This window comes from Dreissena polymorpha, chromosome 11, assembly GCF_020536995.1.
Source record: "Dreissena polymorpha isolate Duluth1 chromosome 11, UMN_Dpol_1.0, whole genome shotgun sequence".
In the NCBI taxonomy this organism is placed as follows: Eukaryota; Metazoa; Mollusca; class Bivalvia; order Myida; family Dreissenidae; genus Dreissena; species Dreissena polymorpha.
Genome location: NC_068365.1, coordinates 29,765,677 through 29,793,432, shown reverse-complemented (window position 1 = coordinate 29,793,432; position 27,756 = coordinate 29,765,677). Strand labels below are relative to the sequence as shown.

The window sequence follows — 27,756 nt, the reverse complement described above, 5'->3', positions numbered from 1 at the left end:
ATAGCTTTGATACTGTAGGAATAAAGTGGACCTAAACACAAAACTTAATCAAATTTTCAATTTTCTAAGTATAAAAAGGGCACATAATTCTGTCAAAATGCCAGTCAGAGTTACATTACTTTGCCTGCACAGTCCCCTTATGATAGTTAGTAAGTGTTGCAAGTATGAAAGCAATAGCTTTGATGCTTAAGGAATAAAATGGACCTAAACACAAAACTTAACCAAAATTGTCAATTTTCTAAGTATAAAAAGGGCACATAATTCTGTCAAAATGCATGCCAGAGTTATCTAACTTTGCCTGCCCAGTCCCTTCATGATAGTAAGTAAGTGTACCAAGTTTGAATGCAATAGCATTGATACTTACTGAGAAAAGTGGAACTAAACGCAAAACTTAACCAAAATTTGCAATTTTTTAAGTATAAAAAGGGCACATAATTCTGTCAAAATGCACGCCAGAGTTATCTAACTTTGCCTGCCTAGTCCCCTCATGATAGTAAGTAAGTGTACCAAGTTTGAATGCAATAGCATTGATACTTTCTGAGAAAAGTGGACCTAAACGCAAAACTTAACCGGACGCCGACGCCAACGCCAACGCCAACGCCAACGCCGACGCCAAGGTGATGACAATAGCTCATAATTTTTTTTCAAAAAATAGATGAGCTAAAAATGTGACTTCTAGAGTGTTCACAAGCTTTTTTACTAAATAAAAATAAGGAAAAAGACCCCTCCCCTTGGCGGCCATGTTTTTTTTAACGATCCAAACCATTTTCAAACTCAACCGTCATATCAAGAAAACACATGTTCTTACCAAATTTCATGAAGATTTGACCAAAAATGTGACTTCTTGAGTGTTCACATGTTTTCACTATATACATTTAGAGAAAACTGCCCCCCCCCGGCGGCCATGTTTTTTCACCGATCTGGAGCATTTTCGAACTCATCTGAGATATCAATGAAACCAATGTTTTGACCAAGTTTCATGATGATTGGGCAATCATTGTGACTTCTAGAGTGTTCACAAGGTTTCTATATAGCCATATAAGGAATACTGCCCCGCCCCCTGGCAACCATGTTTTTCAATGGACGGCATTTTTGAACCAACATATCATTTAGACAAACATTTTGACAAAGGAACATGAAGATTGGGCATCAAATGTGACCTCAACAGTGTTCACAAGGTTTTTCTTTTTTTTGACCTAGTGACCTAGTTTTTGACCCAGTTTCGAACTCAGTTGAGGTATCAATTGGACAAATGTTCTCACCTAGTTTCATGAAGATCGGACAATAAATGTGGCCTCTAGAGTGTTCACAAGGCAAAATGTTGATGCCACACGACAGACAAAAGGCGATCACAAAAGCTCACCATGAGCACGTTGTGCTCAGGTGAGCTAAAAATGAAGCCAAGTGAGATGTCAGATAAATACAAATGGCTCACCTTTATAATTTCATTCTATTCAAGGCAGGAAAATAAATCTGTTAAATAATGATTTTCTTACTGGATTTAAGTAACACAAAGACTAACAGTTATGTATTTCTAAGAGAGGCCTATTACTTAAATACAGGGTGGAATTACATGCACCAAAAGTACTATTTTAATGTCAACATTTCATTTTTACACGAAGATGAACAACTGATGTTGAATAATTTAATTTCCATGTAATACCTTTTAATTTTACCATGCATCAAATGTTATCAACTTCAATGAATGATATTAATAACCAACTTGTTACCTCTATACCAAGATGTGCACTCTTATTGATGTCTGTGTGTGGTATGAACAAATCTTACGAATAAGTAGGGTTTCTCAGCATATACATTAGTTTGTACATGAATGATTTTATTGCCTGTACCATTTTTATTTATTTGCCATCGTATTGGAATCTTATTTTTTTGATGTCCTGGTATTACTTCTTCTAATTTTCAAATCCAGTTTTAATTCATAAACATTTTATCTGTTTTGTTTTCTAGCAAATGTCTAGCACTTCGGAACACTACTTTTGTAACGTATATAAATATTTTTAAGTGTTAAACCTTTACTATCTAAATTGACAATGGTGTAGCAAAATAGGCAGCCTTTTGCATTAAAAATGCATACACAGGCTATGGCTAGTATTCCATCTGTCCGTATCCGCATACGCAAAAAAATAGAACAAGTCGAAATGCACTGCGCTTATTCCATTCATCCCCATCCGCATCCGAATATCCGCTTGCCCAAAAGGCATCCGCAAAAGAACGTTCAGGTGAGCATTCTAATGCGGATGCGGGCAAGATACGGACGGCATTTAGCACGATGGGGAAGCTGTCATCTCAAAAATCAGCTAAAAAACTAAACACATTTGTAAACAAGAGCTGTCAGAGGACAGTCGCTCGACTATTCGAGTGCTTGACAGTATAACGTAAGCCATCATGGGGAAACTGTTCATATTCAATAATTTATTAGACAATCTTTCGAAAATAAAAAAAGGAAAAAAAATAAAAAAAATTTGGGGGGGGGGGGGGGGAGGGGGTACAATGTGGGGTGTGGTCATTTACTAGACGATCTTTCAAAAATAAAAAAAGGCAAAAAAATTGGGGGGGGGGGGTATAATGTGGGGTGTGGTAATTTATTAGATGATGTTTAAAAAAAATAAATTGGGGGGGGGGTAGGGGTGGGGTGAGAGGGGGGTATAATGTGGGGTGTGGTAATTTATTAGATGTTTAAAAAAAAAAATTGGGGGGGGGGGGGGAGGTTGTGGGGTGGGGTATTGTTTGGGTGGAATCCATTGTGGTATTCAGGTAAGTGTTGTTTTGTCAAAGTAATAATAAAACTGAATGAATGAACAAGATGCATTAGTAAACAAGTATACCAGTGTTGATAAAGTCATTGCTTAAGTTTAACAATATAAAATTAAATCAATCTTTAAGATATCATTCTGTATTATTCAATGTACACATGTTAGTTATTTCTGTTATTATGCTTAGAACGGCAATGAGCCTTTGTTTTACATTGTATGCAAACGATTGGGTGGGGTAACGACGTAGCAATACTACCAACTGACAAATATTCTTAAAATTGTGATCCGAATTCAACGGTCACCTGTGGACAGCGGTGACTTTGGTCATTTTCCTTAACTGACCGCTGTTCTCAGGTTTGACTGTATTTGTTTTCCCAAAAAAGAAAGATACGTTTGATGTATGCAGATAAATGGAATATAGCGTCTGTATGATGATTTTGCGGATACGGATGCGGATACGGATAGATGGAATACTAGCCTAACCTTGGATAACACATGCATTATGCCCAGTTTTCACAGAATGAGGCTCACATTTTCTGCTGTCTGATGATGACAATAGACATACCTGTGTCACTGTGAACTCTGTCTGATGATGACAATAGACATACCTGTGTCACTGTGAACTCCACTTCATCCTGCACTTTAGTTTCCGACTTGGCGTCCAGAACTTCACTGAAGTGGTAGAACATGCGTGCATCTCGCTCAGCACACTGAATGAAGCCATACCCCTCCTTTAGGCTTACCACCGTCCCCTGGGGAAGAACCAAGAGGGCCATAATGGCTCTGAATAGCTCAACAGAATTCATGTTGTGATCATACGAGAGTAATCTTTGCTGATGCTGCAAATGGGTGAATAGTGTTTCCCTGACTATTTGGTGAATTGTTGAGCTTTAAATACTTGTTTTGCAAAACGTTAAACAAGTACGACTATTCTTGAGAGTACCGGTAGTAGTGGTCTATCAATCATCACGACACATGATTATATAAAGCAACCATAGTGGTGAAAAAGCAGATTTGCCTGCCAAGCAATCAAAAGGTCAAGGGTTTACTTTCCACTCTGAAAGCATTCTAAATATCTTATTATAAGGCAACAAGTTCTAGTTCTACCCAGGCACCAGAACCATCAGTGCCTTAATAAGCCCAAGGCTTTCCATGCAATCAAACTAAAATAGATAGATAAAACCAAGACTTATCACCAACCGTCTCTCTGCGTTCCGTAGTCTTTTCAAAGGTCTCAGCCAAGAGCACAATCTTAGTGGCACGCTGCAATTTGTCGCGCCGGTCTGTGGCTATACTGAACTCTACAATGTCTCCCGGCAGCAGTGTGTACTCCCCATCCTGGTCCTTGTCACCGAAAACAATGTCCTGGCTCCTGAAGTACAGTGGAGTCGTGTTCTGAGAAAACTGGGCATACTGCATGTGCTTAAAGTGTCGTCCCAGATTAGCCTGTGCAGACTCAGTGAATAGTGCAATTAGGACCCTTGCTCTGGGAATATTGGACTTAATGCACAGGCTAATCTGGCATGCCACTTTACACTTTCATAGCGTTCTTCACTTAGCCTCTTTATATTGAACATTCTGTTAAGGAAATTGCTGTCTCTTATTAGTCTGTACCAACTGCACAGGCTTATCAGGGCGATACTTATCGCACATGCATTAAGTAAGCCCCGTTTTCACATGGCGTGGCTCAAATAGACTTAACTGTCATCACTTTATAAATATTGTATTATGCATTACCAAGTCATATTTTCAAAAGAGCAGAGGAAGTTGCAGATTTTTTTACCTTTTGTCATTTTTGTCAATACACATAATTTGTGTAGAGTTATCACAGTTTTTGTGGATTGACAAACAGTAAACATAGACCAATCATTTTATTGTGAGATAACCAAGTTTTATGATACTGTACATATTATTAGTACATGCAGATTTATGAAAGTATAACATTATGTTCTGTATACAGTAACAATGGCCGAAATCTGGTAAGTTATGATAGGTCATGCAATAAAGCTAAAATTGCAATTTGTAAACATAAAAAGTTTCTTCAGAGTGACTTACGTAATTTTTTAGTTAACCTAGGATCCACTTGTGTGTACAGATAGACAGACAGACAATCACTCCTTTCATATATTATACACATTCAAACATAAGTGAAAATTATAAGAAAAAACAGCTATCACCTTTATATTAATCAGCCATTAAAAAAAGCAACTTATTTCAGGCCTTACCCTTTTGGAGATTCAAACTGTATCTTCCCACCTAAGGGATCACTTGCCCGTTTGTTTGATTTGAGGGTTCGTAACACCTTCCCTTTGAGGCGTTCAATAGAAAAATCTTCAAAGATCACCGTGCCAGATGGCAGAGGTGTGATATTCACAGCTACCTCCTTGCCCTGCAAACAGCAATGCAGATTGCTTATCGCCCCATTGGAGCAAAAAGGTACCATGTGCCTTCTAATTTCAATGTCACATGGTACATGTACCTTTTTGAATCAAGAGGGCGTTATGCCAAAATGGGTTTATACCATATATGGCCAGGGTAACTCAAGACCAGCCTGCGCAATCTTTCAGTCCAGTCATGAGCTACCTGACAATACTGCCTTCTTGTGCATTCTGATCTTGAGTTACGCTGGTTGCATATGGCATACCAACTCATTTTCGCTCGAAGCAGATCTTGTTTTTAGAAACAGAACCCAGGACACTTTTGAAACAAATTGAGCAATAAATATTGTTCTCAAATGTTTTATGAATTATTAATTTTGGTATGTGTGTTTCATACATTTAACAAAGCCAGTTGTTTCCCCCTAATCAAGTCCTGAAATCTGCAATTAAAAGTTTATCTTTCAGAGGTGATGGAGGTACTCAATGTAGAAATAAAGACTTAAAGCTGTAATTACGAATATACATTTTAATCTGATTTGTTTTGGTTCAGGATTTTGTAATTTATATAGTCACTAATTACATTATTATTAATCAAACAAGTTTAATTTTTCCAATATAAAGTAAATTGATGCTAAAATTTCATAAATTCAAGGAATTCATATTCATATTCATATTCCAAAACTATTTTAAACTAGAAATGGCGCGGCAGAGGCCGACGCGTATCCCCACGCGCATGTTTGACCCAGGGTTGGTAATGGGGCCATGCATAGTTGAGATTGACCGTATTGTCATAGAGAAGTTCAGTATCAATTAGAAGTGAATCGGTGTAGACATGAAGAAGTTAAGTAAAAGGCAATTTTGGGTTGGTGTGGCCTATGTGGGCAGGGCGCCCCAGGGTTGGTAATGGGGCTATGCATAGTTGAGATTGACCGTATTGTCATAAGATTAGTTCAGTATCAATTGAAGTGAATCGGTGTAGAAATGAAGAAATTATAGTAAAAGGCAATTTTGAGTGGGTGTGGTCTATGTGGGCGGAGCGCCCCAGGGTTGGTAATGGGGCCATGCATAGTTGAGATTGACCGTATTGTCATAAGAGAGGTTCAGTATCAATTTGAAGTAAATTGGTGCAGAAATGAAGAAAGTAAAATGTATAATAACATAAAACAAGAGCACCGCCTTGCGGGTGCAGACCGCTCATCTATTTTCTTTTTAATGGTGAAGGGACTCTCATTTTCAATCACAAAGGAAGGAGGGGTGGAGTGAAGAGGGGTGTATAGTGTGGGGGTGTGGACATTTTTAACATTATTTTCCAAAAATGCGAAAAAAAAAATGCAAAAAAACAAACAAAAAATTGGGGGGGGGGGGGGGGGGGTGGGTGGGTTCTTGGGTACGATGGTTGGACGGTAATTCAAACATAAAATAATAAAAATAAATATTTGTGTTTTTTAACCGTTTAATAAAAAAAATTGCGGGGGGTGGGGTGGGGTGGGTATAGTGTGAGGGTGTGGTGGTCATTTGTGAGATGATCTTAAAAAAAAAAAAAAAAAAATAGGGGGGGGGGGGGGTGGGGGGGATTCTTGGGTGCAATGGTTGGATGGTATTCAAAAATAATAAAAATAAATATAATTTTTTTTAACCGTTTAAAAAAAAAAATTGGGGGGGGGGGTGGTGGGGGGGGGGGGGGGTAAAGTGTTAGGGTGTGGTGGTCATTTGTGAGATGAAAATAAGGGGGGGGGGGATTCGGGGGGGGGGGGGGCACGGGGGATGGTTTGGGTGGAGTCTATTGTGGTATGTCAGGTAAGAGTTGTTTTGTCAAAGTATCAATCAAATCTAATCGTATATAAAGAAGTTATGGCAATTTTAGCAAAATTTAATAATTTGACCTTGAGAGTCAAGGTCATTCAAAGGTCAAGGTAACATTCAACTTGCCAGGTACAGTAACCTCATGATAGCATGAAAGTATTTGAAGTTTGAAAGCAATATCTATGATACTTTAGGGGTAAAGTGGACCAAAACACAAAACTAAACCAAATTTTCAATTTTCTTAGGAAAAAAATGGCACATAATTCCGTCCAAATGCCAGTCCGAGTTACATAACTTTGCCTGCACAGTCCCCTTATGATAATTAATAAGTGTTGCAAGTATAAAAGCAATAGCTTTGATACTGTAGGAATAAAGTGGACCTAAACACAAAACTTAAACAAATTTTCAATTTTCTAAGTATAAAAAGGGCACATAATTCTGTCAAAATGCCAGTCAGAGTTACATTACTTTGCCTGCACAGTCCCCTTATGATAGTTAGTAAGTGTTGCAAGTATGAAAGCAATAGCTTTGATACTTAAGGAATAAAATGGACCTAAACACAAAACTTAACAAAATTTTCAATTTTCTAAGTATAAAAAGGGCACATAATTCTGTCAAAATGCACGCCAGAGTTATCTAACTTTGCCTTCCCAGTCCCCTCATGATAGTAAGTAAGTGTACCAAGTTTGAATGCAATAGCATTGATACTTTCTGAGAAAGTGGACCTAAACGCAAAACTTAACCAAAATTTTCAATTTTCTAAGTATAAAAAGGGCACATAATTCTGTCAAAATGCACGCCAGAGTTATCTAACTTTGCCTGCACAGTCCTCTCATGATAGTAAGTAAGTGTACCAAGTTTGAATGCAATAGCATTGATACTTTCTGAGAAAAATGGACCTAAACGCAAAACTGAACCGGACGCAGACGCCAAGGTGATGACAATAGCTCATAATTTTTTTTTCAAAAAATAGATGAGCTAAAAATGAGTGAAAATCTCTGACCCGGCCCCGCCCCAACCCCCATAACTTTTGGTCAGATCAAAATTCCAAATAGTGCAGGGTCGCACATATGCTCATAGCTATCATGTGAGTAAGTTTCAAGCTTCTAGTGCTTATAGTGTAGGAGGAGATAGTGGCCAGGATGGACAGACAGACAGACAGACGAACGGCGGAGATAACCACAATATCCCCACGCTTTTCAGAAAGCGTGGGGATAATTATTTGAAATAGTAGGGTTTAATGAGCATGATTGGCAAATAACATGATGATAAACACATCGCCATAAAAACAACATATTTTTTAATTACATTAACTGTAGCAGGATTCAATTATAAAATAAACCAGAACACTTACATTTCTAGTCTGAATCTCAAACTCAATGTCATCTCCCAGTAACAATTCATTAATGTTCCCCATGTACTCGCTGTAGTGGAAGAAGATCTCCTTGACGACATCCGCACGCTCAATAAAGCCGAATGAGTCTTTCATTGAGCACACTACGCCCTGATATTTGGTCAATTTTGGCTCGACTTGCTCGAGTTTTCGAGCATGTAGGTTTCCATTCCTGATAGAGGGATGTAAGGGACTCAAGTTTATATTATTTTTTGGTAAAAGGTTGAACTCTTTCAGTGCTGGAACCAAATTTTAAAGGCCTTTGCAAACAGTTTGAATCCAGATGAGACGACACAGAATGTGGCGCCTCATCATGATCCAAACTGTTTGCTATTCTGATAGTATTCTTTAAAAAAAAATCGAAGAAAATGCTGACTTTTAGAAATTCAGCAGACAACATTTTAAGCAGACGACAAATTTCCCAGCATGCAAAGGGTTTAACAAAATGCCAAAAGCTATGATTGAAACAATAAACATGTATCAGTACCCTCCGCTCATGATATTGTTCTTACTTTATCACCGTTAATTTTATTAATGAAAATAAAAACTGCCAGAAAAATTCCTCATGCACTTCGTGTCTACTGCACTGTATCAGACGAACTGAATACAGAAAATATTTCTGCAAAAAATAGTTTTTATTCTAAATGAATTTATACCTTACAAAATCATGTTCAAGGTGCAATGTTTACGGTATTAGGAAATATTTCACTTAATAATTGTGGATTAACAAATTTTCAACTAACAATAAAAAGTGTCACAGAATTTGTAAATTTAAATAAACATCCTGGGTGGAGACAAATTCCATGGATATTGACTTGAAAATACCATTGAAATGTTTCTAAATTTTATAAACATTTTATGCAAAACACAAAATGGTGTGCTTTAGTTTATTAAACATGAGACCCTCAGAGAGATATTGGTAACTGATGTTTTTTTTTTCAAATTTGTAAATGCCATAACATAGCGTTACATCTAGGCAGGGCTATAGATAACAAGCGTACTTGCAATATTACATGTAATATTAAAATTACCAAAAACGTAATTAAATTCAAAATAAAGCGTACCAAAACGCAAATACAAATTAAATAACATAATTCCAGTAAAAAACCTTGCATCACGAAACGCAATTCTTATGAACACCGGGCGTATTTTTTTAGACTGGTTATTTTCGGTACAAAAATGTATCGGATAGTTTATATGCTGTCCTATGAAGAAAAGAAGGCAGTCTTTCCAGCGGTTATCAATCTTTGGGGGTATTATTGTTATTATTCGAAGACCTGTCCGATTTCTACTTTCATTTTCAAGGTATTCAACTCAAAATGACCCAAAAACGGGATGCATCGATTTGAGCAGCAATAACTTCATCAATTGTACAGTGATTTTCCCAAAGTCGGTCTTATTCAACGCAAAAATGAACAAGAAATGGCGCGGCAGAGGCCGACGCGTATCCCCACGCCGAATGTTTGACCTAGGTGTGCCCCAGGGTTGGTAATGGGGCCATGCATAGCTGAGATTGACCGTATTGTCATAAGAGAAGTTCATCATCAATTAGAAGTGAATTGGTGTAGAAATGAAGAAGTTATAGTAAAAGGCAATTTTGGGTGGGTGTGACATATGTGGGCAGGGCGCCCCAGGGTTGGTAATTGTGCCATGCATAGTTGAGATTGACCGTATTGTCATAAGAGAAGTTCAGTATCAATTTGAAGTGAATCGGTGTAGAAATGAAGAAATTATAGTAAAAGGCAATTTTGGGCAGGTGTGGTCTATGTGGGCGGGGCCCCAGGGTTGGTAATGGGGCCATGCATAGTTGAGATTGACCGTATTGTCATAAGAGAGGTTCAGTATCAATTTGAAGTGAATCGGTGTAGAAATGAAGAAGTTATAGTAAAAGGCAATTTTGGGTGGGTGTGACATATGTGGGCAGGGCGCCCCAGGGTTGGTAATTGTGCCATGCATAGTTGAGATTGACCGTATTGTCATAAGAGAAGTTCAGTATCAATTTGAAGTGAATCTGTGTAGAAATGAAGAAATTATAGTAAAAGGCAATTTTGGGCGGGTGTGGTCTATGAAGGCGGGGCCCCAGGGTTGGTAATGGGGCCATGCATAGTTCAGATTGACCGTATTGTCATAAGAGAGGTTCAGTATCAATTTGAAGTGCATCGGTGTAGAAATGAAGAAATTATAGTAAAAGGCAATTTTGGGTGGGTGTGGTCTATGTGGGCGGGGCGCCCCAGGGTTGGTAATGGGGCCATGCATAGTTGAGATTGACTGTATTGTCATAAGAGAAGTTCAATATCAATTTGAAGTGAATCGGTGTAGAAATGAAGAAATTATAGTAAAGGCAATTTTGGGTGGGTGTGGTCTATGTGGGCGGGGCCCCAGGGTTGGTTATGGGGCCATGCATAGTTGAGATTGACCCTAATGTCATAAGAGAAGTTCAGTATCAATTTGAAGTGAATCCGTGTAGAAATGAAAAAATTATAGTAAATGGAATTTTTTGGTGGGTGTGGCCTATGTGGGCGGGCGCCCCAGGGTTGGGATTGGGGCCATGCATAGTTGAGATTGACCCTAATGTCATAACAAAAGTTCAGTATCAATTTGAAGTGAATCCGTGTAGAAATGAAAAAATTATAGTAAATGGAAATTTTTGGTGGGTGTGGCCTATGTGGGCGGGGCGCCCCAGGGTTGGGAATGGGGCCATGCATGGTTGAGATTGACCGTATTGTCATAAGAGAGGTCCAGTATCAATTTGAAGTGAATCGGTGTAGAAATAAAGAAGTAAATGTAAAATAACCTAAAACAAGAGCGCCGCATGACGGAGCAATATACGCCCGATTCGTGTGCCATTGGAGATGATACACTGATGATTGATGTATTTGTTTTGGAAATAAGCAAAAAAAAACAACAACAACTTATATAACTGATATATTCATATATATGCATTGATATCAATAAGTGTACACTTAGTCTCATTTGTTCTCTAAAACACAATATTTAAATCATAATTGTTTAGACCCCCATACCACTTTGACGCAGGATAAAAAGTTGTTTAAAAGTTTCGGATGAATACAATTTGAATTAGAGTCCGGACAAAGTGGCGCCGTTGAAAATGCACTAATTGACCCTATGACCTAGTTCTTGACCCGACATGACCCATATTCGAACTTGACCTAGATATCAACTAGATGCAACTACTGACCAAGTTTGGTAAAGATCGGATGAATACAATTTGAATAAGAGTCCGGACAAAGTGGCGCTGTTGAAAATGGACTAATTGACCCTATGACCTAGTTTTTGACCCGGCATGACCCATATTCGAACTTGGCCTAGATATCAACTAGATGCAACTGCTGACCAAGTTTGGTGAAGATCGGATGAATACAATTTGAATTAGAGTCCGGACAAAGTGATGCCTTCCGCCCGCCGCCCGCCCGCCTGCCCGCCAAGGGGTTTCACATAATACGTCCCGTATTTTATACGGGCGTATAAAAATGAGTGATAATTTCTGACGCGGCCCCACCCCAACCGCTATAACTTTTTACCCAGGGGTCAGATCAAAATTCCAAATAGTGCAGGGTCGCACATATGCTCATAGCTACCATGTGTGTAAGTTTCACGGACAGACAGACGGACGGACGGCGGAGATAACCACAATATCCCCACCTTTTTTTCAAAAAGCGTGGGGATAATGAACTTTGATCAGAATTCAGTTATTGTTTGTGGTTATGAACAGGTACCTTTTTGAATTCCATTTGTATAAATAATATAGTAACCTTAGTAGATTATTATTATATTATATATGTCATTCCCTAAATGACCCAATTGAGTTAAAAAAACGGGGGTGAAAAACCCAATTAAGCTCAATAGTAGGGGGTGACAATTTTTGCTAAAACTCTATTGAATTAACAAAAACCCAATTGTTGTCAAAAACAGGGGGTGAATTACCCAATATACCCCAAAATTTATCTATAGCCCTGATGAAGGTTATAGTTTTTGAAAAGGCATATTGGTAATTCAATTGACAACAAGGGCTGTTTGTAAAACATGCATGCCCCCCATTGTGTGAATCCGTATTCTATCACTGTGACCTTGACCTAGTGACCTGAAAATCAATAGGGGTCACCTGCGAGTCATGATCAATGTACCCATGAAGTTTCATGATCCTAGGCGTAAGCGTTCTTGAGTTATCATCCGGAAACCATTGTACTGGTTCGAGTCACCGTGACCTTGACCTTTGACCTAGTGACCTGAAAATCAATAGGTCTCATCTGCGAGTCATATTCAATGTACCTATGAAGTTTCATGATCCTAAGCGTAAGCGTTCTTGAGTTACAAATGTATCATCAAGAAACCATCTGGTGGAAGGACCGACAGATGGACCGACCCACCGACATGAGCAAAATAATATACCTCGTCTTCTTCGAAGGGGCGCATAATTACTGCAATCCTCTTTAGTATTACTACATCTCATACATTGTAACAGAGGACTTTTTCAAATCACACAAAAGTTTAATCTCATACAAAAACATTTCATTTGGTAAAAGAAATTCTGTAGTAATATTTACCAAACAAACTAGAGCTTTGTCACAGACGTGACGAATACCCCAAAATGCCACATTGACAAAGAATATTTGGCATGTTGTCTTCACAAAAAACAGCAGACAACAATTCTCAATGTTTAAAACGCACTAAGTGACCCCGTGACCGAGCTTTTGACCTGGCATGGCCCATGTTCGAATGTGACCTATAAATTATCTAGATACAAATTCTGACCAAGTTTGGTAAAGATCGGATGAAAACTACTTGAATCAGAGAGCAGACACCATGCTCAATGTTTATAACGCACTAAGTGACCCTGTGACCTAGATTTTTTATATGCCATGATCCATGTTCGAACTTTGCCTAGACATCATCTAGATACAGCTTCTGACCAAGTTTGGTGAAGATCGGATGAAAACTACTTGAATTAGAGAGTGGACACCATGCTCAATGTTTTAAACGCACTAAGTGACCCCTTGACCTAGTTTTTGACCGAGCATGACTTATATTCGAACTTGACCTAGACATCATCTATATACAACATCTGACCAAGTTTGGTGAAGATCGGATGAAAACAACTTGAATTAGAGAGCGGACACTTAATACTGACCGACAGACAGACAGACAGACAAGCTCACTCCTATATACCCCCCTAAACTTCGTTTGTGGGGGTATAATAATTCTATCACATCAAAGTACATACATGTTTACCAGTCATGAAAACTAACTTAAGGATCAACTTAAATGTGACATGACATCATCAAGATTTAAGTCTAGTTTAAACCTATTACTTTTAGCTCGATTGCATAAAAATCCTAAGGCTTATTTGAAACGTTCTCGAGTCCATTTCCTGAGACTAGAACCAGTACTTGGTGTCTCTGGGGGGAGATCTAAAGAACGCTTTCACAGTGGGGATTAAACCCGTGACCTCCTGGTCATTAGGCGGACATCTTATCAATAACGCCACGGCAACCTTTATAAATAGCCCTTACATAGAAAGAATATACATATTTCAAAGCCCACAAAAACCAATAAAACTCAATTGTATTCGCTTCATTACCTTTTATCTGTTGCAATGAAGAAAGTCACTTGGTCTCCTGGTTTAATCTGGGTGTTGCCAGTGTTATCCACTATGTCATCGAGACCGTATGGCAGGAAAAACCACTCGCCATTGTGTTCATAGGTCACCCTCCCTTGACCGTCACAGGAGCCCATTGTTGTTCCCTGGCAGGCAAGCAAGTTTTATGACAGACTAAGGCTTAGTGTCACAAACATAATATTTAAGTCTATATTCTGACTAAACTTAAAGTTTTTTTTCTATTTTTTTTAGATTAGTTTGACAATTAGCTCAAGTTGCTGTAAATAGAAGTTATTTGAGTCTGACTCAATCCCAAGTTTGAAGAAGAATTTGTGCAATTGTTATAGCTGAGATTTGAGTTCGTGAGCTGACAGACATTATTAACCCTTACCCCCATAGAAGCAAAGCTAAAATGTCTTTTGCAACCATCATAAAACCAGAATGATACGCCTGCGAGTAACTCGCATTCTGTTCAGGTTTTATGCTGCTGCTCATCAGTAAATAAGGATTAGAAATGAAGCCTTTGAAACTTGAATCTAGTAAGAAAGGTATTTAATTAAATGTAACTTTCTAAGGGACTACCAATGCGTCAAAATACGTATCTAAGTGATAAAGGGTTAATACTCAGCTGAGTGGAATCTCAAATCTCATCTTTTGAGTTTAGCAGACAATTGAGAATGTTGGAAAAACTGAATCCATTTATATAAGGCTCTGTGGAAGTGATCCTAAGTTTAAAATATGTGGTCAAAAAGGTGCAAGAACGACACAATATAAGTACCAGTATAGCTTTCACTAAATGGGGAATTACTTTTCTAGGGATAAGATTCATCTTGAGGAATAGAATAAAAGTCATGTGAAAATACATATTTGATTATTTGGATCTAGTATCTAAATGCTTTTTGTACTGTTACAGTTAATACACATCATGCCTTCATTACTCTTGCTGGACTTTGAATAATAAATACAGTTGGTAAAAATACATTTCAATCATATAATATACATGTTCCTGGTTTTTATTCCACAACAAACTACATAAGGTAATCATAATTTATACAATTTTAGGATAAAATTGACACTGGCCATTAATACCAATCTAAATTATGAGTTTTGCCAACAAGCATGAATTCTTCCCTATGTGTTATAAAAGCAATAATATAATATTTTTTTAATAATATTTATATATAAATATTAACAACATTAATATTTTTCTGCAAACAGCACAGGCACGATGGTGACATTTACACATGAAGAGCTTATGCTTCTTTCTACACTGATATTATTATGTAACACATTGTGACCTACATTTTTTGGCTTGGCAGGTTTGGCTTCCTGTACAACACTGCCAATAAACCTCTCCTCGCTGTAAATCTCACAAGACACGAGATTGGGATCAGTCATAACCATGTTACAGGCCACAGGGCGTCCGTTGCGCCGATCGTACGACATCTGGAACTCTACCGCATCCCCGATCTTCAAACTCTCCGCATCACCTTGAAACTCGCTGTAGTGAAAGAACAGGCGAGCCTCCCGGTCGCAGCACTGCACGAACCCGTACGAGTGCAGGAGCTTCTCGATGAGACCGGTCTCTCTCAGGGACTGGTTGCTGTTCATGATGCCCGGGGATAGAGGTACACCATTGAGGACTGTGGGACTGCTTGGTGTTCGTCCGTATGAGACAATGGCTGGGTCTTGTACTGCTGGCGGCTGGAAGTTCTGCAAATGTAAGGGCACATTTGTGCTTGACATGTTAAGTTTGGATGTGTAGAGATTTTTGCGTTATAAATGTGAAATTGAAAGCATTTGTGAATTTTGGATTTCAATTTTTATGCAAAAAGGATATGTGTTGGCTTCGTACAAAGGACTCAATATCTGCTTTGCATATGCTTGAAAAAAAAGATTCCTTGTGAAATACATCAGATGGAATTCTGACTACATGGCTAGAAACAACAAACATTGTTAACTCATAAAATACCAGATGTATCATTTGTAATTTTATACATGTAGTATTATAGTAATAATCATATAATACCACAATTATTGTTCTCAAAAGTATTTCAGCTGCTGTAGAATGGTTTTGGGAGAAATCTGTTCACTATTTAGATATCTGTTAAAACAAGAGCACTGCATAACGGGTGCCACGCTTGGCTACGGGTGCAGTTTTGAATTAATGAAAGCTTGTCAGATTTTTTAAAAAGAGGTCACAGTGACCTTGACCTTTGACCTAGTGACCCAAAAATGGGTGTGGTGTGTAGAACTCATCAAGTTGCAGCTACATATGAAGTTTCAATGCTGAAGGTGGAAGCACTTTTATTTTAGAAGCAATGTTCAAAACCTTAACAAAATGTTAAGGTTTTAGCAATTTTTTTGGGAGGTCACAGTGACCTTGACCTTTGACCTAGTGACCCAAAAATGGGTGTGGTGTGTAGAACTCATCAAGGTGCAGCTACATATGAAGTTTCAATGTTGTAGGTTGAAGCACTTTGATTTTAGAGCCAATGTTCGAAACCTTAACAAAATGTTAAGGTTTTGCGGACAACACGACGGCGGACACGCTGGCTATGACAAAACCTTGGGTTTTCTCCGAAAACAGCCGAGCTAAAAATCATAGTTTTAAAGATCCTAAAATAAATGATTGAAATAACATCCAACTAAAATCAAGTGGATTATTTTGAAGTTATTAATCAAGTTCCAAGTAGTATTTGATACATCATTACCAATATGTTCATTTCAAGGGATTTGTAGTTTCAGTGACATGGATACAATACCATGTCTAGAAAAATAAAAGAACTTCTTTTTCTTAAAAAATATTTCATGCAAAAATTATGATTCATTATTTATAATTTTTGCCATATTTGTAAAACAGAAGTTTGATGTTAATGTAGACATTAGAACTGATTGTTTATTGTGTTATTGACTGTCAATCTGTTATTCTATGATGAATACATATTTTGAAGTAGATTATAAAATGTTTGAACTGCTAACCAGTCTGTTGCACTAATTATACCTGTAATCGAATATTATTTTGAACATTTAGTTGCTTTGTTTTTAAGTTTTATGCAATAAGCAGTTGTTAAAGCCTGGTTATTTTAGCAAATTTGAATTCCTGTGGAAAAATACCATATGTGTACCAAGTTTCATGACATCAGCCCATAAAAGTTGGAAAATATTCAAAAAGTTTGATAAAAAAAAATTTCGGGTCCGCGAGTTAGGTCAATTGAAGCCTTATTATACATAGCAAAAAATTCCCCCAAAATGCCAAATTTACCTATCTTTAAAATGGCATAACTTTTTTCTATTTAAGATATTTAAACAATTCAAACTGTTCTGACTTAGTTAACATTAGAACAATATTTCTATTTACAAACTTTTTAAAAATAAAGTGTTTGAAAAATTGACTGGGGTTGCTTCTAGAAATCAACGCAAAACTTCCTATAAAAATTTGAATTCTGACGAATTAATTTACATATGAAAACCTTTGCAAAATTGTCTTATTTACTCTGTACTTACTTTCCACTGAGGGTTGCTAACTTTCCGACTCACTGCTGACATTTTGTTACTTGCCACAACTTGTACGGTGTGTAAGTAGCCAGCAGCTTTGTCCTCAGATGCTGAGATTGTGCTCTGTGTTGATGTGGGCGTACTACTTTGTTGTTGGGAAGCTTGAGTTTGATTTCGAAACAGTTGTTATTCAATTTCTATAAGGCTTGAATCTTATTTCAAACCTTTTGCTGAAAAAATAATTAAAACACACAATTACATATATATAATAACTAAACAAAGTGCACTTTTCTTAGTTTAAAATAATGACGAAGTGAATTTAAATTAAGATTGAGTGCATTATGTAAAACTTTGTTTCTGAACATGGGGTACAAGTTGATTCCCATAATTTATAAAAACGCATTTGTCTGCAAAGTTTATTCCACATGCTTCTTTGTCGGGACAAATTGTCTTAGGTCATGGTAGTAGGAAAAACATCCTAAAAGCAACATCATAGGGACATGTATGACCTATGAAGTTTGGGGGCTGATAAAACAAACATTCCAAAAACACCAAAATAGGGACATGTTTGACCTATGAAGTTTGGGGGCTGATGTACAAACATCCCAAAAGCACCAAAATAGGGACATGTACCTGTATGACCTATGAAGTTTGGGGGCTGATACACAAACATCCCAAAAGCACCAAAATAGGGACATGAATGACCTGTGAAGTTTGGGGGCTGATGCACAAACATCCCAAAGGCACCAAAATACGGACATGTATGACCTATGAAGTTAAGGGGCTGATACACAAACATCCCAAAAGCACCAAAATACGGACATGTATGACCTATGAAGTTTGGGGGCTGATATACAAACATCCCAAAAGCACCAAAATACGGACATGAACATGACTATTGTATGAACTATGAAGTTTGGAGGCTGATACACAAACATCTCAAAAGCACCAACAGGGCTCTCGGAAACGCTTAATTATGCGTATTTGTACGCATAAATTTGACAAACGGGTTTTTCTGCTTATTTTGGGAAAAGGAGTCTGACCAAATTGGACATTTTTTATCGACAAAATTGGCCATTTTGGGAATTTTTGCTTCGATGAAACGGCTCATTTGGGGAAAACATTGTGAAATTATCATGCTTAAATAATTCAGTGGTTTAACAAATATATTTGTTTTTATTTCTTATTTTGTCTTCTTTATATAAACAGATGCAATATTGGGCATGTTTAATGTTTATTCAAGTACTGCAGTTTTGTTTTTCAGTTACAGTTACACTCTGAGATAAGAACTGTACAGTCAAAACCTTATAGCAGAATTTTTTGACCAAAACAAACACTGGTTAGTCATACAAGTCATAAGACACTTCGTTCTTAAGAAAAACAAAACTTTTTTTTTGTTTTGTTCTTTTGGAAATTGGGAATTTTTTTATAATTTCAGTTTGGGATCGGGTCCGTTTGCTTTGGGAGTGCCTCCGTTTTCCGAGGCGCACACAGTACTGAAAACCCCCTGAAAAAGGATGCATGTTCCAAACCAATCGAGAGTCCCTGGTACGCACGTTTTCTTTGCAATAAAAATGTTTAAAAATATAGAAAATTGTGTCATATCAAGCAGCTGAAATATACCGAAATTGTCCGCCATTCAAATCCAGACTGGTTTTCAATTTGGTTTCATCGTCAGCGTAAGCATTTAAACAAAAAGCGAAACCCGGTCTGCACCATAGTAATCGACCACGCGTGACCTTTTTTGTTATGGAAGCGCGCATGCTAGCTGGGCCAATCAATATCAAGCTCGCTTACACCTGAGATAACTTTGTTGAATGAATTGTTAGAATGGGCGGAGCTAATGGTTCACAATCCGAGTTAGACGCAATATACACTGAAAGCATGCGCTGTAACTAAACAAAACATGCAGATACATTTTCCACCAGAGTAATAATAAGGTAATATAATTATGAATGAAATCTGATCGACAGAATAGCCGAAAGTTATTTTTATGGGCGGAACTTCACATAAAATAGTACACAAGAAAAATAATATACATTTTATAAATCTAAAGTAAAAACCGTGTTAGAATCGATATAATTTGTGTACTTTATAGTTTGTTGTTGAATAACCCACAACCGGAAAATAAGATGTGTGGTTTCAAATCACCCGTGCTTCGCACTCGGGATTTAATCCATACCGTTACGCATCTAAACTATCGGCCGTGGGTTATTTGACAACAGGATATAACGTACACAAATTATTTCTTAATTATTTGGTTTTGTTGTTGTCAGTAGCCAACCTACGCACAGACATTTGTTTGGTTCAGTGCATGTTTGTAAGCAATTATCGAGTCAACAACGATTTAAAACATCCGTATAGACTTACACAGATTAGTAATAAATGTATAGACAACGATAAAAAAAAGTCTGATAAAACAGCACATGAAACAACAATGAAATAGCAAATGATAAAACCAGTTGAGAAAACTCATAATTGTTCCGTTAAAAAAATGCTTAAGGGAATTTTACTTGTACATTTATTATACCAACTTCATGAATGGCAAAATCAATGGTATATATTTTAACGTAATTTGTCATGGTTTGGGATATAAATTTTCTGATACTTTTTCCCCATTTATATTCAGACCAATTGATGTTGCGGGAAAATATAATCCCTCATGGGGTTAATAGCATTTGATAAAAACGTGTAATGTTAATTGTATCATGACCACTGATCAAAACTACCCAGCAAACACCTGACATTGAATAGACGTCGAATATTGGTTGAATTTCGGTCGCGACGTCAGCAACCAAAATACAACGTTGATTCGACGTTAGAATGGCTACGTTTAAACAACGTCGGGAAAAGACGTCTATAGGACATTGTTTTTTGGTCATAAAATAACTATGTTGAAGAAATGTCTACCCAACAAGCACGTATATAACGTTCCGCTTTAGTTCTATTTAGGATATGATCACACTGAACGTTCCCAGAACGTTTTCAGAACGATGTAACAAAAATCAAAATATCAGTATTCGTAACTTGTGTTGTGAACGTTATCGGGAAACAAAATTTTCACATTACATTCCTAATGTTCGCAAAACGTTATACAAAAACGTTTAACAAGAGCACCACATAATGGGTCCCACACTCGGCTGCGAAAGCTTGTCAGAATTTTTTTTTTTAGAGGTCACAGTGACCTTGTCCTTTGACCCAACAAGAGATGTGTTTGTCAGAAACACAATTCCCCCTACTGCGCAGCATTGAAATAAAATTTCTATTTATCACTTGGCAGGTATAGAAATCATCTTCCTTTAAAGGTTATTACTTCCCTTGAATTTTGTCCAATCCAACCAGGGGGGGGGGGGGTCTCACAGTCAATAATGACCATGTCAGACATCACTGACACTCAAGGCCTGTGGTTTAAAAGAGATCATAACCAGAGTTGATCATGTATCTATGGACATTAGTCCACAGGTATGTAATGAACATCAAAGAAATTATAATTATATCATTTGAAAAAAAAACTTTGAAAAAATCAATCATTTTGGGTTATATATAATCAAAATAATAAATCTGTACAGTAACTGTGAAAAAAACTTCAATTCTTGGTAAGGAAATATATAATATGAGATTTATCAGGGATTTCAATACATTTTAAAAAACCAGGAGTCAATGACCCCTGGACTGAAATTTTGAGGAGTCAAATTGAAAAATGCTGGGGTCAATTTTGAAGCCTGTTAATTGTGTTTTTGTCTGTATTATTCAATTTTTTTGATTAAAATATGCTCTAAGAGTAACATAATATCTTAAAAAGTTATTTTGCTTTATTAAATAACAATACCATGACAAGAGGGCCATGGGCCCTAAGGCGCTCACCTGAGACCCAAAGGAACTAAACTATTCTGGGAAGGTGGAGTTCAAAATAACAAGGGCTGTTTGTAAAACATGCATGCCCCCCTATATGGGCTATAAGTTGTAGTAGCAGCCATTGTGTGAATACGTTTTTTGTCACTGTGCATGGTGGTGGTGGTGGTGTTGGTGGTGGCAGAAGAAATAGTAGTAGTAGTAGTAGTAGTAGTAGTAGTAGTAGTAGTAGTAGTAGTAGTAGTAGTAGTAGTAGTAGTAATAGAGTAGTAGTAGAAGTAGGTGGTGGTGGTGGTAGCAGAAGAAATAGTAGTAGTAGTAGTAGTAGTAGTAGTAGTAGTAGTAGTAGTAGTAGAAGTAGTAGTAGTAGTAGTAGTAGTAGTAGTAGTAGTAGTAGTAGTAGTAGTAGTAGAGCAGTAGTAGTAGTAGTAGTAGCAGTAGAAGTAGTAGTAGTAGTAGTAGTAGTAGTAGTAGTAGTAGCAGCAGCTGCAGCAGCAGCAGCAGTAGTAGCAGTAGTAGTAGTAGTAGTAGTAGTAGTAGTAGTAGTAGTAGTAGTAGTAGTATGCATTACAAAAATGCAGTTAGCCTTACATTTGGTAAAATTTAAATATATTACAAGGGAGGCAAATCTGTAACAATAAATTTAAACTTATTGCATTTGTTTCCCCTGTAGTGTATTACCTCCCCTGTCCTGCTTATATTTATATTAATTAACAAAATTAAACATTAACACAATATTTAACATACAAAATATACAAAAAATCTCATATTCTGATAATATTTTTACTGATTCACTGTATTTTACTAAAAGGATGATGTTTCATTGGACTGATAATTATAGATTTAGGATTACAGACCAGTTGCTTCAGTAATATTGTTCAGAGTGTGCCCTGTTGGCCACGTATGCATTCTTAAATTATCATTCAAATGAAAGTTTTCACAAAATAGGCAAAAACGAATAAACATGCAAAGTTCAACGAGCTCATGCGGCCATGTTTTTTGACGAATCAAATTTCTTTGAACAACTTTTTCAGGGGAGCCTTCAAAGGTCATCCCTGTGAAATTTTTTGAAAATCTGATGAGCGGTTTCTGACAAGAAGATTTTTTAAGGTTTTTACCATATATGGTCATGGCGGCCATCTTGGTCATGTGATCAAATTTTTTTTAACAATTCTTTTGTCCCATGACCTAGGGATGCTCCACATGAAATTTAGTTGAAATTGGCTCAATGGTTTAGTAGAAGAAGATGTTTACAAATTGTTTACGGACGGACGGACGACGGACGCTGAGTGATCACAATAGCTCACCCCGAGCTATCGCTCAGGTGAGCTAATAAAAAACACAACATATTTTAATGAATTGGTACATTAAAATCTACTTCCTTTTAAAACATTTAAGTCTTATAACACATTTATGTAATTTAAGATATGTACCTGTAGCACCTTTTTATCACATATTTATCGTCATTATATTATCATCATCCCTATGATAGCTTTTCTAACAAAACACAATCAAAATGCATGGAACATCTAGTATATCTATTACTGTTTATCCGAATACTACACATGTCCAAAATATGTTAGTATAAAAAATGAACTGTGATTCCAGTTTATATAAGATGGGTGTTACTCGTAATTATCGGTGGATTAACAGGGCCCTCAATCTATCAAATCTGCCTCCGAATTTCGGTGGCAGTCCCCCACCTGAAAAGTATACTTTTTTCCCCTTTTTGGGGGAAAAATTTCCCCTAAAAAAAAAAAAAAAAAAATTTTTTTTTTTTTTTTTTTTAATAGAAAGATGTGTCTCATGCTTATTATATCTCAATTCTATTTCAATGTAATCTTTCAAACATACTTTATTATGAAAAAATGCAATGAATATAGTGCAACCATGTACAAATGTAATAATGAGAGATTAATGAAAAAAATCCCCAAAAAAGGGAAACGCCGCGAAATATCCCCCTCCTAAGGGCTGCGGACCCCTTCCCCCAAAGTAGTGTGAGGGCCCTGATTAACAAACTGACAAAACTCGCTGGACTTACTAGTGGATCTATGTAATTAATAGACCTTTGATCAATTTTGTTTTTTCTTTAATTACTTTTGCCGACTTACTTTAACCGTGCCGTCTGCAAGTCTGCAAAAAACCCTGCAGTTATCAGATGGCCAATCAATTATCACGTAATCGCTGCTGCTAATTACCCAGTTAGTGCGCACACACTATTTAGAAGGTGACATGTGTATTGGAGGAGATGAGATAAGATAAACAAAGCCCGCTGTATTCCCTCGATTATAGACCGAGTTTCAAATACTTAAACATTTATTTCAATTAGGAGCACAGCGGGATTTATTACCATGGAACTCAAGATGTTAACTGACTGACGCACAGGTCAAATTTTCAATGCGTCAAAATGACGCATGGCAGTAAAAAGGGTTGCATCAAAAATGAGTCATTTTCAATTTGCTCGCGTCAAAACGCAGGATTCTGCGTCTATTGAAATCCCTGATCATATGTTTGCTGGGTAGAAATTCAAGTAAGGACTAGTGTAATGTGGGTTTTTAATAATAAAACCAATAAGAAAATTATGTATATTTTGCTGAAAATTTAAAGATGTGTGCAAAATACAACTGGACTCCTACTTTTTCGTTTTGGACTCCTACTTTTTCCTATTGGACTCCTACTTTTTCCAAGGAAGGAGTCCATTGACTCCTGTTTTAAAAATCCTAGCGAGTACCCTGACCAAAATACGGACATGTACATGTATGACCTACGAAGTTTGGGAGCAGATGCAAATTTTCCCAATTTCTGTTGTTGTTTTCTTGTGCAAATTTTTCTCAACTAGGCTGGTATGGGTACTTTTCCCGATTGGGCAAACAAATTGCTGTTATGAGATCCTTCGGTGACTGCATATGGATCTGTTAAGAAAATGAGTATCATGGACGAACCATCTTATGAACCTCTTAATTTTTGACATGTCAATTTGACTCAAATATAATATTGAAAATAGTGAAACATATTTGTAAGTACTCTATTTGATAAATTACTTGTTTCTTCATGGCTGGCAACTGCAATTGCTACATGTATGTAAATCCTCTTTTGATAACAGATTTTTGCAAGTTTCCAGCACATCCATATCGTGTAAAACTAGCAATGCCGCCCAAACAATGAGTACCTGCTTTCGAACCCTTCCGTGTACAGCATTAAAAATAAATTAGTCACATGTTTTGACCATGGTCACGTGACTTATTGCAGCGGCCGAAATGTGTAAATTGTCAAGCAAAGTAAAGAACAAAAAAAAGGCCATGTTTTTATAGTTTCTGAAGGAAAATCCTTTAATACATTGTATGTAAAAAAGCATTAAGAAATACACTGATTTTTACGTGTTTTATGAATAATCTACTTATCCTACCTGTTTTTGACACATTTTCGTCTATTTGCCGCTATGTTCGAGTGGGCGTAAACAAATTACTTATACACAAAAAACGGTGACGCAGTGGGCGCACGCGCATAAAATGTAAACAAATGAAGGGTTCGAAAAGAGGTGAGGTTCGAGAAGAGGTACTTAAACGATAACAAAACATCTGAATAAATGAAGAGTCACGAACTACCCTTACCAATTGTTTCAAGTTATATTGTGAATGTTACAGTAAAAAATATCGTTACATGAAAGTGTTTATTATTTATTCGTTGCGTAACAACGTTTATCCAATAAATTTCTTCGATTTTTTTTTGCAACTGTCATAATCAACATCAACGCAAGCCAGTGTCAAGTGTTGACTGTGTGAATGAGTCAGTGACAATTTGTTCTGTAACAAACGTTATTTTCGGGCAAAAACGTTTGTGGATACAAGAAGGAACATTGGTTAATTAAATAAAACAAGATATTAAGTGATTAAATTGTTTAAATATGTCCTCTAACTTTTTACGCACCCCGTCTCGCACAATTCTTCAGCATAGCCGCCATGAAAGCCTTCAGTTACAAAGAAAACAACACCGCACTGTAAATGATGTGCAAAAAGACTACATTACACTAATAATAAGAGACTTGCCTTAACAGTGAAAAAAGCGATATTTTTACTGTTTTTATTATACTATGGCGTCTTCGGACGGTAAGCTCATGCCCCAAAAAATTTCCAACGAAATGATTGATCAGTTGAAAAGCTCCCAGAGAAAGGGTAGTGTTAGCAAGGTAACATGGAGATGTATGGATTGTGATCAGTCATTTATAAAGGATAGTGATCAGTCATTTATAAAGGATAGTGACATGCTCCTTCTTTGTCAGTATTGTGAAAAACCTAAATGTATCACATGTTTCGGTCTACCAAAGGCATTCTACACTACACACCCTTCTACAAGCAAGTCAGTGGAAGAGTAAACTTTCCATGGTTCTGCGATAATTGTCTAGACAAGGCTATTGAAAGCGTAAAGACTAGTAAATTTATTGAAGATCAGTGTCACGACTTCTTGTCTAAGTTTCAGGAAAAAGTGGAGAATAGGTTTGTGAAAATTGAAAAGGACGTTAACGAGGTCAAGCAGGTGCTTGCCGGGTTGAAGCAAGTAAAGGGCTGAACTGATGGGATGATGGGAGAGGCAGTCGCATCCAAGAACATTGTGAAACAGGCCACGTCTGAAATCCAGTCAAGTTTTGATAGACGTTACAAAATAGCATTTTATGGTATCAAGGAAAATAAGAGTAATTTGAAAGAAGAATGTGAGAAGTTAGACAAAGACTTTATCAATGATATTATCGCAGAAATAGGGATCAATGCACATGGTGAGAATATTAAAAACTTGAAAAGATTTGGCAAGAAAGGTTTGACTAGAATGATTGAGAAAAAGGATGGAAATAAGGAGGAAGTCGAGGTACCACGTGTTATTATTGGAACTTTTAAGGAGGAAGCTAAAATTAGAATCATGAAAAATACTCATAAACTTTCATCCTCTAAATCAGACTATTTCAGGACTATTGGTATCAAGCACGATATGGCAAAGGAGGAACGTCAGCGTGATAAGGACCAGAAGAAAGAAGCAAAAGATCTCACAGAAAAGGAGACTAAAAATTTCGTGCATGTAGTGCGAGGAATGCCATGGGAGAGAAGAATCGTCAAAGTAAGGAATGGTGGAGGCGTGCGGGTCCAGACCCTTCCAGTTTAGATAGAAAAGGGACAAAAAAGGACAATGTAAATATGTTTGAAAAGTTGTTTGTTGTTTTTACGAACGCAGATACGTTCTCTGTAGTTAAACTTCACGAAATCAGAGCCAGATTGGACCTCATGCAGGAGAAACCTGCCATTATTTCAGTTTCAGAGGTTAAACCCAAGAACTTGAAGTTTGAAAGGCAGTTATCCGAGTATATCATAGAGGGGTATGAAATTTTACCATTAAACTTGGGCAAAAATGATAAAGGGAGAGTAATACTTATATATGTACACGAAAGTTTGAAATTTAACCAGGTTGAATTGAAGGTGGCATTTGTTTAACATGTTTGTGTTGAAATAGAACTTAATAAGTATGAAAAACTATTGTATACTACCATTTACAGAAGTCCCAGTAGTGAAAATGATAATAATATTAATTTAAATGTTCTCTTGAAGGAAAAAAAATATAGGAATTACAGTCATGTGCTGATTAACGGAGACCTGAATTATCTAGGAATAGACTGGGAGAATACAAGTACATCACAGGGACCTGGTGAAATGGAGAATGAATTTCTGGAGTCAGTGAGGGACTGTTTTCTATACCAACATGTTCAAGATAGTACCTGTGGTAGAGGTAAAGACAAGCCTTCATTAATTTAGTAATCAGCAATTCAGGGAAAAAGTGATCATGCATTTATCAGTTACTGTTTTAATGCCCACAGGTATGGGCCTGATTGTTAAAAAATAGTGTATACATATGATAAGGCAGACTGGGATAAAATGAAAGAAATACTTGATATATATACCGGGACAATAAATGTTATAACTTAAGCACAAATGAGCAATGGGAAGTATTTAAGGAAATTTTAGGCAGTGCTGTTGACCAATGCATACCGAAATAGAAATAGAAAAAACAGGGTTAACCTTGAAAGCAAAAAGTTTAAATCTAAAATTAGACAAAAGCAAATACTATGGAACAGATATGTTAAAAAGGTGATCTTATGGCTTACGAGGATTATAAACGCATAAGAAATCAAATTAGGATTTTGACAAGGAAAATGATTAAATAAAGAGAGAAGAAAATAACTGACAATTCTAAAAATAATCCGAAGGCTTTTTGGAATAATGTAAACAGGAAAACTAAAATTAAAGTATCAGTTACAGACTTATATAAAGTTGAAAATAAAATAGACATGACAATAAACGATAGTGAATTGGCAGGGGTTTTGGCAGACTTTTTTTTACATCAGTTTTTACTTTAGATGAGGATATTACACAACCAGATATTAGTGCTCCTCAAGATGTT

General features: G+C 36.8%; 1 protein-coding gene across 2 annotated transcripts in view; it reads right to left on the bottom strand.

The window, feature by feature from the left end:
• The window catches only part of LOC127851373 (cold shock domain-containing protein E1-like), a 47,471-nt gene extending 22,160 nt beyond the window's left edge, over window positions 1-25,311 (bottom strand). The window contains exons 1-8 of one of the 2 annotated variants that reach the window (XM_052385110.1): window positions 25,232-25,311; window positions 17,473-17,693; window positions 15,268-15,678; window positions 13,948-14,111; window positions 8,310-8,520; window positions 5,000-5,163; window positions 3,975-4,146; window positions 3,383-3,526 (exon numbers count right to left, since the gene is read on the bottom strand). In XM_052385110.1, coding sequence (XP_052241070.1) covers window positions 3,383-3,526; window positions 3,975-4,146; window positions 5,000-5,163; window positions 8,310-8,520; window positions 13,948-14,111; window positions 15,268-15,678; window positions 17,473-17,514 — 1,308 coding nt within the window. In that variant the 5' untranslated portion in view covers window positions 17,515-17,693; window positions 25,232-25,311. The remainder of the gene's footprint in view (window positions 1-3,382; window positions 3,527-3,974; window positions 4,147-4,999; window positions 5,164-8,309; window positions 8,521-13,947; window positions 14,112-15,267; window positions 15,679-17,472; window positions 17,694-25,231) is intronic. The other variant, XM_052385109.1, reaches the window with a different exon arrangement.
• Between the last annotated feature and the right edge of the window lie 2,445 nt (window positions 25,312-27,756).